The sequence below is a fragment of the Dinoponera quadriceps genome, unplaced genomic scaffold (assembly GCF_001313825.1).
Source record: "Dinoponera quadriceps isolate SergipeBrazil2010 unplaced genomic scaffold, ASM131382v1 scaffold343, whole genome shotgun sequence".
In the NCBI taxonomy this organism is placed as follows: domain Eukaryota; kingdom Metazoa; phylum Arthropoda; class Insecta; order Hymenoptera; family Formicidae; genus Dinoponera; species Dinoponera quadriceps.
Genome location: NW_014554441.1, coordinates 431,898 through 445,839, shown reverse-complemented (window position 1 = coordinate 445,839; position 13,942 = coordinate 431,898). Strand labels below are relative to the sequence as shown.

Genomic DNA, 13,942 nt, shown 5'->3' with positions numbered 1-13,942 from the left:
CGACTTTCACAATTCCGGACGCCGCTTAATTACGTCGAATAGTTTCGAGAACTGTTTGGGGGGATGCGGCAGATACTGGGATGGGGCTTTAATTTTGGCGTAACTCTCGACAAATACGAGCGACGCTCGCGAAAAAGTTTCCCTAATCGTGGGTGAGATCGGCGGCGCCGTCGGAGGCTTCTTTGCATATTCGCTCGCTGTAAATTACAGGCTCCTGCGCGCAACGGAGGTCGTTATTCACCGCAAGGTGCAGCGCGAGAGAGGTGCGCGCGAGCACCGGTAAAATACACGATCGTCTGCGAGGTATCGGGAATCGGAATCGGGCAAGCACGAGGAATGACGAGGATGCGAAACGATGACGAGCTCCTTCCGCTTCCGTGAAGCGATAAAACTTCCTCGACTGAGACGGCATTCACTCTCCGCGTCGACCTTCAACGCGTTGACGTAATTTGCAAGATTCACGAATTTACATTCTCCTCAAGCGTTTTCCACAGACCCTCTTCCCGAAATCCCGACAATTTTTATGATCTTCTAAATTTCCAGGGTCGCGCGACTTTCGAAATAGTCGAACTCGAACTTTAGATTAAATCCATTCCGGCAGCCTCTGCTCACCTCATCGTTGTCGCATCATCAGCTGTTATACACACGGTGCTCCTGGGAAGACCGTCGTCCGTTATGTGGAATCGCGTTCTCGCCGAGTTTGACGCGTTTCCCGAGAGATTAGCGAGCATTAGATTGCAGCGAGATACGCGTTAGCTCGCGACGTCATCGTTAGACAAATATTCCGGATGAACTTGGAGACTACGAGAGACTTGGCCGAGTTTCCTCGCCCGGGCCTCGGATTCCGGGAAGCAACCCTTGTGCTTTCACGTCTCTCTCTCTCCCTTTCTCCGTGTTTTCCGCACGGAGGGAGCTTACGCGCTTTAGCACACCGTGGCCTCAGGATTATGCGGCCGCACGCTAACACGCGAGCACGCACGTACGGTACGTGCGGGAAAGGTGACCGGAGACGGAGAAAGGTCCGCGGAACTGGTGGCACAGGTGCGGAACAAAGGCCGTGTTCAGGAATTATTCTATGGGAGGGGAATTTATTGTGGAAATAAATAAAGATGGCGGGGATTTATTTCTTTAATAATATCCTCGTCCGTGAAGAATTCGCGAGAACGGAATGCTTTCGCTCAACGGTGCAATGAATCGGTTTTCTTAGAGGCAGGAAAATGGAGGAAAATAAGCGAAGAGGAATGAATCAGAGAAAATCTTATTCTTTTAATGAATATATGAACGAATTTTAACGACGTAAAGCATGTACTTCTCAGCTGCACCTTTTTATGCTGCTCGCATTTTAAACGAAACGAACGTATTTATGGCGGCAAAAAGAGAGGAAAGAGTGGAATTGCAGGAAACCGTAGAGGGAAATATGTTTTTTGCAAATGCATGAGGAATATTAAGATAATATTTTACTTTTGTATTTTGATTTCTCGCCATGCGCGAATCAAGGCGTCAGACTCAGTCGCGATTACAAGATTAAAAATAATCCACCAGCACGAAGAACACGCATAGATAATCCGCATTAAGTGCGGCCCGCGGAATAATTTTATTACTATTATTAGAGTTGCGTTACACACGGAACGCTCTTTCTTGTCTTGTATACATCATACGCGCTGGCAAGTCTCAAATCTGCAGCGGTTAGATAGCATCGACTTAAGTGTTACCTCGATGCCGAAGTAATAAGAAAGTTTCCGCAATCTCGCGGGCAACGTACTAAATAGCGATGTACGAATCACTTACCGTGTTTAGAGCTGGCAGTCGAGTTTTTAATTGCGGTGCGAGAACCGGGCGATATTAAATCGTGATATGCTGCCTCATCGTGCCAAATCTTTCAATTTTTAACACGTTTACCACCAGGGTTTATTCACGGAATTCTCCCCGCAGACTACATTGTATTTATTTTTATGTAATAATTTACGTAATAAATTTTTGTGTAAAACAACTCGATTTGTTTATATTAATATAGAAAGAGAAATTATCGCTGTAAAACGTGTGAAACGCTGGTACACAGAAAAAAACTTTTACGTTAAAAACAGCCCACTGAAATTTTATATTACTTTAACACGGGGAATGTGTTAAAAAGTACCCAAATTTATTGTTAAATAAACATATTTATCTTGTTAACATATGTTCTCCGTATTAAAGTAATACAAAATTTCAGTGGACTGTTTTTCCAAACCAAATTTTTTACTGTGTAGCGAACGTGTTAAATAGAATGGAAAATTTGGAACAAAAATGAGCTTGAAATGATAGGTGAGCTCGTCATACACACGCGACAATGGTAACGTTAATTGATCTAGCGGTAATTAATTAATTGACTCACCGGACACGTCTTGGGCAGCAACAGATGACGATTTGCCGCCGTGAAGGTGTCTAGACCGATCAGGAGACCATCACCGCGATCGATGTAGTCGGACGGTAGAATACCAATACCATTCGCCGCATCGCCCACCCTGTGTTTGCATTCCCGTCGTGCGCCCTTCGTCGCCCTCCTGGAACGTGGAGAATCGCGATGCAGAAGATGAGCTACGTTAACCCGCTCAGCCATCTTGGTTTATGGAGCGGAATAGCTTAATAGCTTCGAGATCAACAGTGCCATCCTTTATTACGATGGTCGTAAATTAATCCCCGTGAATTCTCTGCGAAAGTAATCGTCAATGCGACAGAATAATTTCGCTTAACTTTAGCGAATAAGCTTTCGCGTCGATTTTACCGCGGGATTTGACAAATAAGGACGGAGTTGCGAAAAGGACCGCAAAATGAGATATATTTGAGTTCCTGTCCTCTCCCGATTGAATGACTCCGGGATTTATTAATGTAGCTCGGCAGTGTAACTCGATGCAATGGTTAATCCAACGCGGTCACCAGTTACTTTCGCAGAGTAATTCCGGCAGATATTGACCTAAATTCGAAAGTTTGGGTGGCTCGCAGGCTTGCGAGAGCTCGAGCGGTAAATACGAGTGCGCTTACTCTCTCGCGATTTCTCTCGCCGAATTAGCAAAAGTTTGTTTAAAAGCCTAATAATTAACTTTCAGTTACGCAAAAATCCCGAGTTTGTCAATTTGATGACTATTTTTACCACGACTCTCTACGCAATTTGTTCAGTGGAAAATTGCAATACGTAAAAGATTATGAAGTTATAACCCAGCATAACCTGGCGACACATATCGGAAGGTTTAGGAAAGAAGTAAAAGTAGAAGAAGAGAAACCAACTGATTGTAAGCGGCGAACGTAAAGGGGAGATGTTACAGTTACAACATTGCTGAAACTTCCGCAATTCCATTCTCTGCGAAAGCTTTCGCCGACGAGTCGGACTTTAATCCGTTGTGAGTGAAAGTAACATATTCTTACGTTTACGAGATCGGTCTTGCGAGAAATCCTCTTGATTCTTTCAATTTTATATCTTTATTACGAGGTTTTTAGGGAATTTGTCATAGAACCACGAATTGTGGAAATATGCGTCGAATATCTCGTTACATTGTAGAAAATCTTCGAACTTTCCATTTTCTGGCAAGTTGCCGTTAAATAAATTACGCACAAAATCCTGTTTAACCGCAAACTTCGCAACGCCCTTAAATCCTAGTAAACATGGGGCTCGAGCCGATAAGCTCTGCATAAGCTGCTGGTCCGGAACTGATAGTTCGGTAAATCCTTTTAAGACCCGTCCGAACCGAAAGACTTCCAACACGACACCCCGTCACGATATCATCCCGGTATTGTTACATCGATCTTACGTGTTGTGACACGATTAGTTCCTTCTAAATGAACTCCAACGTCTCTCTTACTATCGAGAATTAATTAATCAATAGCCTCGAGAGACTCGCTCGAAAGCTTATCGACGGCGCGTCGCGCAAAATTATAAAGTCGTATTGAGAAGCGACATCGTTCCACTATCCCGTATTATTGAGTCGTTCGACAAGTTCGCAGAGATTTTTTGCAAAGAACTCAAGTCCGATACTTTTATAGTCAGGAAATAACTTTATTCAATAATGTATTGATAATTTTTTTTGATGGCAGAAAGTCATCGATAAAAATGAAAAAATTTATTTACTTATGGGAAAAACTATTGAGCTAAAAAAATGGAAATATTGGCTTTGAATTTCTCGTAAAAATCCGTACGAACCTATCGAGCAATCCTATAAATTAATCTATCTTGTACGAGTAAATTTGGATTTCTCACCTGTACCGCCACATGACGAACGACCCGACGATTACAATCAACACAAATAGACTGGCCCCGATGACACCCATCATACATGTAGGACCACACGGGTTACTGGACGCTACAAAATGAGAAAAAAGGGAAAACAAACGTTAATAACGAAAACGAGCGCACGAAGATGACACGACGGAGATTAAGTACGCAACACATAGCGAGCTTCGCGCGGGAGCGAGACGACTGGAGAAGGAGGTGGGAGGGTGGCGGGGCCAGCGAAGTAAAGGAAAGCACGTAGTGCGGCAACATACCTTTGCGCGCGCCCAGCACGGCGACTTCGTTTTCGCGATCGCGTAATTTTCCGGCGCCCAGTCGCTTCTCTTTAACGCCGGGGACGTTGTTCACGTGGCGAAAGGCGTCGGGTCCGCAGATGCACTTGAGCAGATCGCTACAGGAGCAAGTACCCAAGCCGCTCTTTATGCCGTAGCCGCCTACATTGGTGTGTGCGAAGTGCACGTCGGCTGAAAAATAAGTACACGCCGGCTCGATACGCGGGATACATCTTACAAAGAGGAGAGGGTAATAATCTCGCCTCGGTGGCCCTTAATGCCCTTTTCGATCGGACGCGATCGCAACGACGCTAACGCGTAATCCTTTTAAAATGAAGACTTTGCGTACGAAAGAGAGGAATCGAGCATCTTTTCGTGACAAACTTTAGGAACTGAGCTCTTAAAGGGAAAGGGCTTTTTCCTCGACAAGTCTGCGATCGCGCTGGGTTGTAGGCAACTCTCGATGTTGTCTCTAACCTTTTGCACTCTAAGAGTAACATAGCAGCGTCAGCCAAAATTTCTTATACAACTCAAAAAGCGGCAGCGTCTTTTGAGTTTTAAATCAAGGTTTATTCATGAGTCCTCTAGCGTGGACTCGTGAAAAATAAAGATTTCCTAACTGCAAAATATTTGAAAATATTCACGAATTTGTAATGTAGAAAAAACTCACGGTCGCCTTCCAGTTGTGAAATTAATGACAGCTCTAGTCCAGATTTAAATAATAAAATCTCAAAAAAGAGATATTGTAATAAAAATTACTATGAAAATTTATAACACTGGAATATACTGGAATTATTACCAAAATTATCATATGTGTTATAATTTTTAGTGACATATTCACGTGTTCGCATCACTAAAGATTATAACACACATAGTAATTTCGATAATAATTCCAATATATTCCAGCATTACAAACTTTTGTAATACTTTTGTATACTATAATACTTTTTCCAGAGATCTTCACGGCTTTTTTCGGGTTTTATAAAAAGTGTTGGACAAAATTTCGTCGCTATGGCGCCTTTGGAGCGTAAAGGATTGATATTTCAACTTTGAAAAAAGAAACATTAAAAAGAAATTAGTTTCTTTCATGCTTCTCAACGATCGCTTGAAACGTTTCGTTACTCGACGATTTATTCGTTGCGACGCTGTTAACGACGCGATGTAATGCAGTGATTCTCCGCCACGGTATCGCCGAAACACAATGTCGACAACGTCGGATTTGCCCGCGTTAACCCGATGGACGAGCCGATACGCCCGATGCAACTCACATTCAACGACGCAATCCTGCGGGCATATGCGCGGATCGCTGCTCTCCAGCTCGTCGCACTCGTTGTTGGGACAGTAAGCGAGGTTCGGCGAGCAGGTGGAATAATACTCCGACATCGGAGAGACAACGGTGCCGTTGTTGCCATCACCGCCCCTCCAAACGCATCGACCGACGAAGCTGCCGTTGCTGCATAAATACATTGCTACAGAGCTCCTTGCTCCGCCGTCATAACGAAGGGCAGAGAAAGGAAGAACGGGGGGCATAAGGATGCAACTTGTCAATTACCGTCTTTTACCTCGCAAGAGGATCGTTATCGGTCGGAAAGATAGTTTGAAAGAGAGGGAGGCAGGGAGAGCGAATCGAGTGGAACCTAATGGAGCAGCCGTAAACCTGGACGAGCTACCAGTCCGAAATAGTCGTTACGATGGAATTGAGTTTCATGGAGACACGGCCGCTACCGGGAAGGAAAACGGCAAAGTAACAATGCAGCCTCTTCTTTTGTTCTATTGTAGAAAATCATCAACGATTCTGAGGCGCACGCAATGGCCAGGAGATGGTCGATATCGAGAAGAGTTCGCGCGAGAAGTTTGCGCGAGATGTCGGCGGACAGGCGCGATTTCTTTTAACAACTTCCGTACGGATTTCGCGTAGCAAATGGAAAAACCATTAGATCGCAAATGACCTTAATTCATTTTTACGTTTTCCCCGCGAGCAACGTCGCTCTCTCTCTCTCTCTCTTTCTCTCTCGTTCTCTCACCAAAGGCGCAGGCAAAGAGCTGACTGAAAATTCTTGACACGCGCGAGTGAAGTGTTACTCTCGGTGGCATAATTATAAAGTTACGCATGCGACACTCGTACGTGCCGGACCGAGATAGCACGTGCTCTGTGAAATGCGCAACTGATGTTAAACTCGCCAGTATTGAATTTACGTCGCGCGCGGATTAAGAGAAATGCTTCCCCGTTCGTGTGGAATCGTTAGGGGTAAGCTCGATGAGCATGATGAATTTTTCAGTGATGAGTGCTCGACGTTAATTACCGATCTATGTATTAACACATATTCGTTACCAGCATCACACGTGTGTGATGCACCGATCTTTCACTTCAAGCTCATTTTTACTTAAATTTTGCAACTCTAATATGTTCGTTAATCGATGTCACGTGTGATATATATGTCACGTATGACAGAAATAATTTTTCTCTTGACTAAGTGAAGTGATAACTACTACCACCTTGAATATGTTGGAAATATAGGAGTGGGAGAAAAATTTATCTACCAGAAATATTGCATCGATACCATTGATCATCACTTCGAACGTCTTCTATTAATGTAAACTTTTCTTATATTTATCTAGTCGTTAATAAAATATTTTTCAATAAAATGTTTAAGTTAAAAATTTAGACTTCTCTATGTGGAGAAATGCCTAATTCGGGTTTCGAGTTATTTCCACGTCCTTCCTAGATTGTTGTATAAGCCTCGAAAAGGCGCTAAAAGGCTTTCAAGATATACAATCAGTCAAAAATAAAGAAGGTATATAAGAGCCGGCGCAAGTGAACGTTTACGAACAAAAATAATAATAATTAAAAATTAAAATACAAAAATATCTTCTAACGTTTCGGTCGTAGATTCTGACCTATTTAATGAATCACATAAAATATTTTTATTTTCCGAAAATATTCAAGATCGTAATTGGTATCGCCTCATCTACATATCTACATAAACAAGCTAAATTTGTTTTACTTTAAAATATATACTATAAAAATATACTATAAAATATATATATATATATATATAAATAAAAAATAATATATGTTATGCATCAATATATATAACATATATAAATAAATTATATATACTATAAAAATATATATTATAAAAAACTGTGTGATACAACGTGGCTTGCGAGAAGAATTTTCTTAAATTAATTGAGGTAGTGAACGTGTTACTGTGCGAATTAACTAGTGCAGGGATGTCGGTGTTTTATTTACAACAGTCCCGTGTCAATTTTGATATAGGAAAAGAGCAAGAAGACGTACCTGAGGACTCCGCTAGCGATTCCGCAGGACTGCACGCATTCGTCGCGCGATCTTGCGTTCGCGCACGAGTGCACCTCTTTCTGAGTCGGCTTGCAGGTGTTGGTCTTCGACTGCGGCACGTCGATCAGATTCACTTGCAGCATCCACGCGGCGCGTTGCTCCTCGCCCCATTTTAATTTCAGTCTGGTGAGCAAGCCGATACACCGTGTGACGCTCGCGCGACAAGAAAATTCGCCCCGTGCACGGGCGAAGTGTCGATACGCGTCCAGCTAGTTGGCGTGATCGAGACAGTAGTCTCGTCGCGCCGCTGGTCTTCGGAAATTCGAGCTTAATACGCGAGAGTAACTCGATGTCGTCAGTGAAAGGTTCACAGTAAATGGACTTGTCATTGTTTCCAATCGCGACCGTCTTTTACGCGTCTGTCTCGAATACCTTAACTCATTGATCGCCACGCAAATTTCCATAGAATGTTCCCAAGCTTGCTCTCTGAATTTCTTCGAGTGACATTTCACTCGAGAAGTAGACTGACAGCCGGGTCTTTCAAAGTAACGGTGGCTTTTCACTCATATATAGTGCCCTCTTACATTCTGAATCGTCAAGTGAATAATTTTAACAAATAAAATATGCTAATGAAATATCAAGAATCCTCTCACTCTCTGCGATTTGAATTAGACATTCGCTCTGTAACTCCAAGCGGCACAGTATTTTCACCGTTGCTTAATAATAATTAACATATATGTTTTTCACTCCTTTAGCGTGAAATTTCACTCCAAGAAATTCAGAGAGTAACTAATATTAATATTCGAGTAACCAAAGTTATGATAAGTATATGCATTCGGTGAAGTATATATTTGTTAGTCATAGATTTATCAGTGTTGTCTGCTTTTAACTCAACTCGTTTCAAAAAATTACGTTTCATGCGTAAATTGATAAGACGCGGCAAACTTATATCCGCGCCGGCAAGATCAAACTATGCCGGTCACCCGTGACCCTCCAGGACAGTTAATGTAGTGTGAATCTAAAGTGGGATAGGAGAGGTTCCAAAAGAACATTCACTCGAATCGTAGTACGGAGGAAAAATCAAAGAGAAGCGTTTAATCGTGGTTATCGTACACACTTCTTTGCTCATGCACCGTGCCTCAACTCTCCCTTTCTTAGCGTCGTTTGCGTTCGCGCTCGCTTATTTTTTTCCCGACCTCCACCGAAACTTACCGACATGTCACTACTGCTACTACTATAACGCCACAGTGTTCCCGCGTCTTAACTATATAATTAGGGACGGATGAAGGATATAAAAGAAAACTTAACATCTAATTAATTCTACGTTAATAATCAATTTGTTCTTTCGAAAATATCCATCGGAGGAGATTCACGTTTGGAGATTTCACTCTCTTATTTGAGCATATTCGAATATGCATATATTCATATCTATACCTATATAGTCATATCGTAACTTTCTTACATTAGAAATCTTAGTCGATCGAGGATATTTTAATTTCGCTCACGCTTTCCATACCAACGAACACCGAATATACACAGCTCGCGAAAAGAATATCTACGCGACGATAATAACGCTTCACTCTTCCCACAGTGAAACGTCTCGATCTGATTACCGAAAATAATTCAGTCTCGCGCGACGCCGGACTATTCGCGAAAGCGAAAGGCGAGGAGAATTTTTGGTTACGTTGAATTTTTACTTACGAGATGGTGGCGGCGGGCTCAGAGCGCAACATTGTATCGTTCGACACGTAGACGATGCCGCTCCGCTGGGTGACGTTGAAGGCGTCCGAGCCGTAGAGGACAAAAGTGCGCGGGGATGTCGGCTTCACGGCTGGCTCCGTCACGCGAAAGTATCTAGGGGAGGTCCGCGCGATCTCGACGCTCTCCGGAAATGATACCGGCTGCTGCATCGTCGGGACTGAGGACTTCGTGATCGTGGAAGTCCAGTGCACCGGGCCCGTGAACGTCAAATTGGCGTCCGCCTGAGGAAACGAGAAATGCGGATTGCGATCAGAGTTTAGTTCGAGCCGGCTTCGGAAGAAGCCCCACTTCCCAAGGGATTGAATCTGGGAAAATTGGGAAAATTGATCCATACGTTTTCCGCGATCAATCACTGCTTCACCTTAATTATTATTTAAGCAACGACCAAGCTATTTATTACATTATTGCTCACCCAAGCGTGCCCCGCGTAGGCGTGAGCGCTTTTTATGACGCCGTTATTCGTATATCGATCCTCTTCGACGTCGTCCGGAGGGTGAATGAGAAGGGACTTGTAGCTCGTAGGAAGTTACACGATGATTAATGGTGCGAGGATTGATTCTCGGTTAAAATAGGCGTTGAAGAGGGCCAAAGGAATATATCTTTACTGTGAAAATCGACTTTTCGTTTTTTCAAACTGTCGATATGATTTTTCAGGATAATTTTTCACAATACAATACTATCATGTTAGTTCTTTCCCCGCCTTTCATGTTATATATTTCCCCGCTCTTGATATCCTTATAATAATTCTCGATCATCTTGTAATGATTTAAGATTACTTCTCTCAAAGTGCGTGAAATCTCTCAAAAGTTTTCTAACATATTCAAAAGCGATTAACGAGTCGTCGTTCGAGGACGATTTGTTGGTAAAGACCTCGCGAGAGAACGTAGAAGAAAGTCTGTCACCGCGGAAGATCGATATTAAAGGCCACTACGATTGCTACGTGACGCTCTTTATTAGAATTTATCGTCCATTCCTGATACACCCATGGAACGAGAACGTGGAGAGGAAAGTCCTCGGCACTTAAGCGCATCCGATCTTTCTTCGAGCGGCGTGCAAGGACTACGAATAAATCCATATCTCAACTTACTAATAACCTGACTGTGTCTTTGCATCGTGGCGTTTCACCGCAAAAATTCTTCCCTAAAGCTAAATTATCCTCGATTCAATAACGCCAACAAATAACCCGGTAAGCAAGAATCATTACACCAATATCTGGAAATATTGCTTTAGTATGTGTCTCGAAATGTTTTTACTGATTTTTTTTACAAATATTTCACAAACATTATCCGATAATGTAGTCTCGAGTGTCGTGAAATTATTTAAAAAATATATTGCGCAATTGTGTTCGCGATAATGTTGATACATATTTGCGAAAATAGATAATTGAATTTATACAGACCGGAAAAACGTGTTATGAATAATTTTTCGCCCGCTGAAAAGTCAGCAAACCTTTTTGCCTGGAAAGAAACGAGCAAGGGGAGAGACTGCAATGAATTGAAGGCCATGGGACGCAATAACTTGCAACTTCCTACTCAACTAGGAGGGTCTGCAGGCGTGCGTTTCACCGGCTAAAGATACTCATTTGAGCTCCGAGGTGTCGCGTCGCGGGGAGTAAAACGAGATCGAGCCACCGATATCTAAGACCCGGTCCAGTTTAAGGGTCACGCGATATATCAGGAATAGGTCGCCGTGGATATCGCCGTCCAGATTTATTTTGCTCGCGCGGGTTCAATTTGAGCGCGTAGTCGCGATGGTGCGCGGATGATGTAGGGTATCCATTAAAGGTGCACGAGAGAGCGCGGTCGGATCGTTGCTGTATACGTGGTATCGTCGCGCCTCGAATTAGAACGAACGAACAAACGCCCGATTATCATCGCATGTCGCATCACGATCATTATCCCTTTTATCCAATTATACATCCGTTTCGAATGTCGCGGCTCGTGCGACGGCTTACGCGTAAAACATACGACGTTTAATATCGCGAGGTATTCACAGAGTATTTTGCCTCTCCATCGTTCCGCAGCGGAAGCAAAGGACCTGTTTTTGCGACAATTCGCTCGCGCGTTAATTTTTTAGCAATCCCCGGCAACATATTCTCGCGCGATGCGCGCGCATTAAAATCTCACGAGCGAGTCGATCGTTATCGGAAATATTCGATAAAGCGAGAAAGTACTTTTAAATGCTTCGACATAGTTGAGCTTCTCGCTCATTTTCTCTCCCTTTCTCTCTCACTCTCCGCTTTGACACTAATTATTTCATATTCCACATGAAACCGATATAAATCCCAGCGATATGATTAAACATTCCTGTCGCGAGAACCGACCAGCGTGATATTTCGAAATTGCATTCTGCGGCGATGCGTTTATTCATGCATATTGCGCTCCGCGAACCACCGTTTCTGTGATGATTCTTTGAAAATCTGACTGAACGTTTGCCGCTGGCTCGAATATTTCGCCCGGCGGTCTTTTTCTATGGGAGGAAATTTTGGGAGAAGAAACGTTGCTGCAGCCGCGTTTAATGACGTCCGCGGTATTCCGAACGAAGCTCAGCAATAAGCGACTTACGCCCACGCGCCATTTTCACGTCGGGCTATTAATCCGCGATTAGCCGCCTCCGCGAAATCAATGCCACACCCAAGGAGCCTAACAAGGCGGGATTTCACCACCTAATTGTTTAATGACCTCCGATTATACTGCGAAGCCGGGATCACGGATACTAGGCACGGCTAATAACGACTAATGAGCTCTTATCTTTCGACTTTCTCGATACAAATCGAGCTCGATGTCGCTTCGCACGGATGAGAGCTGGTGAGTTGGAATGTAAACGAAAGTAGATTTGCACCTAAAAGAGCGTTTGTCGAAAACGCGAATACGTACCTTCGGCAATGCGTCGGGAAATACGCGTTTAATCCATAAAGGAGCGCGAGTAAATGAAAAGTGAGCAATTATCGATAGGTTCTACATCTTTCTTTGATCGAAACGAGCGAACTCGGAATCCACGATTGGTATCATTGCTTCGTTACATCGTAATATTTGTTGTGATATATTCGTGAATATTTATATGTCGTGACAACGAGTAATTCTAGACTCTCGGCGAGCAAGTGGACACGCAAAGTCCCGAAAAACGTACCGCATTGCAAAATTCAGAGTAATGTTATGAAAAAATACAGTCCTGAAATCTGAATCCTGAAATGCAACTTTCCCGAGACGTTGAAATTTTACATATTCGTAAAATTTCGTGTTCTTAAATATTTCAATACGAAGAAAAAGGAAAATGCAAGATTCAAGTAAATAATTTTACTCCAATATTCTTTAGTAAATTTTTACTTGGATCAAGTAATATTTATTTGATCCAAGCGAAATATTTTGCAAGTAAATTATCCAAATAAAATATTTAATTGAATTCAAATAAAGAAGCACCCTCAAATCAGAGCAAATATTTTCTTTTCTGTTAAATTCCAATTTCATTTTCTCCTTATATCTCCTGATTGTGAGATAGTACTGTTTCAAGACATTGCATACTTCACAATGTTCCAGAGATATGTATTTCAGGATGTCTCGTGACTCAAATTTCAAAATGATTTTTCAAGACACTTTGCATGTTCATCGACGGCGATCACGCTCATCGGCGCGATTTATATTCACTGCGAGCGGACGGAAACGCGAAATTGGCCCCTGATGGGAGAGAGTTCGTTCTCCCTGAGTGATCTCGGCTGGTAAAAGATCTTACTTTCTCTCTCACTCTCTTTTTATGACAGAACGGATATCTTATACATACACTTCTCGTATATTGGCGGGAGCGATCCCTTCGAGTTATGGGATCAGCATGGCGTACTTTCGCCCGAGTTTCAGCCGCGCCGTTCGCAAATGACACACGGCGGTGAGATATCGAGGGAGGGGAGGGGGGTTCCTGTCGATATCGCAGAATTTATTGCGGACGTGAACTTTTTTGATCAGACAACAGATTTCTAGCGGGACGACGGCAGCAGCAGCACGCTGCGTGCTCTTTGTTCATTTCGACGAATGGCCAGTGCATTACGAGGAGTTCCGATCTGACTGTACGATGCATTAATCAATTTTCCACATGAAGTCGTAATGCTCAATCGAAAACGTAAATTATTTCTTTTGTGCAATTTCGAGACGAAAATCATGGTTCGCGTCCTGCGATTATTGCGATTAAAAGAAAACCTGACTTTTCAAGAATTTCAACTTAACAACAACTCTTTAATTTAAATTTTTGCAGCAATTTTAATCCAAATTATTATTATACGTTTCAGTTATTTGCTGGTACGATCGAGTTGAGTATAAAGTAAGTTTCGCAAACTATGCACGATAGGAAAACTATAAG

The 13,942-nt window shown here is 42.8% G+C and overlaps 1 protein-coding gene across 2 annotated transcripts in view; it reads right to left on the bottom strand.

The window, feature by feature from the left end:
- Window positions 1-13,942, bottom strand: part of LOC106748675 (proto-oncogene tyrosine-protein kinase receptor Ret) — a 78,147-nt gene that overhangs the window by 14,794 nt on the left and 49,411 nt on the right. For both annotated transcript variants that reach the window (XM_014627454.1, XM_014627444.1), the window contains 6 exons: window positions 9,536-9,816; window positions 7,835-8,017; window positions 5,802-5,986; window positions 4,516-4,725; window positions 4,229-4,331; window positions 2,372-2,540 (listed from right to left, as the gene is read on the bottom strand). In XM_014627454.1, coding sequence (XP_014482940.1) covers window positions 2,372-2,540; window positions 4,229-4,331; window positions 4,516-4,725; window positions 5,802-5,986; window positions 7,835-8,017; window positions 9,536-9,816 — 1,131 coding nt within the window. The remainder of the gene's footprint in view (window positions 1-2,371; window positions 2,541-4,228; window positions 4,332-4,515; window positions 4,726-5,801; window positions 5,987-7,834; window positions 8,018-9,535; window positions 9,817-13,942) is intronic.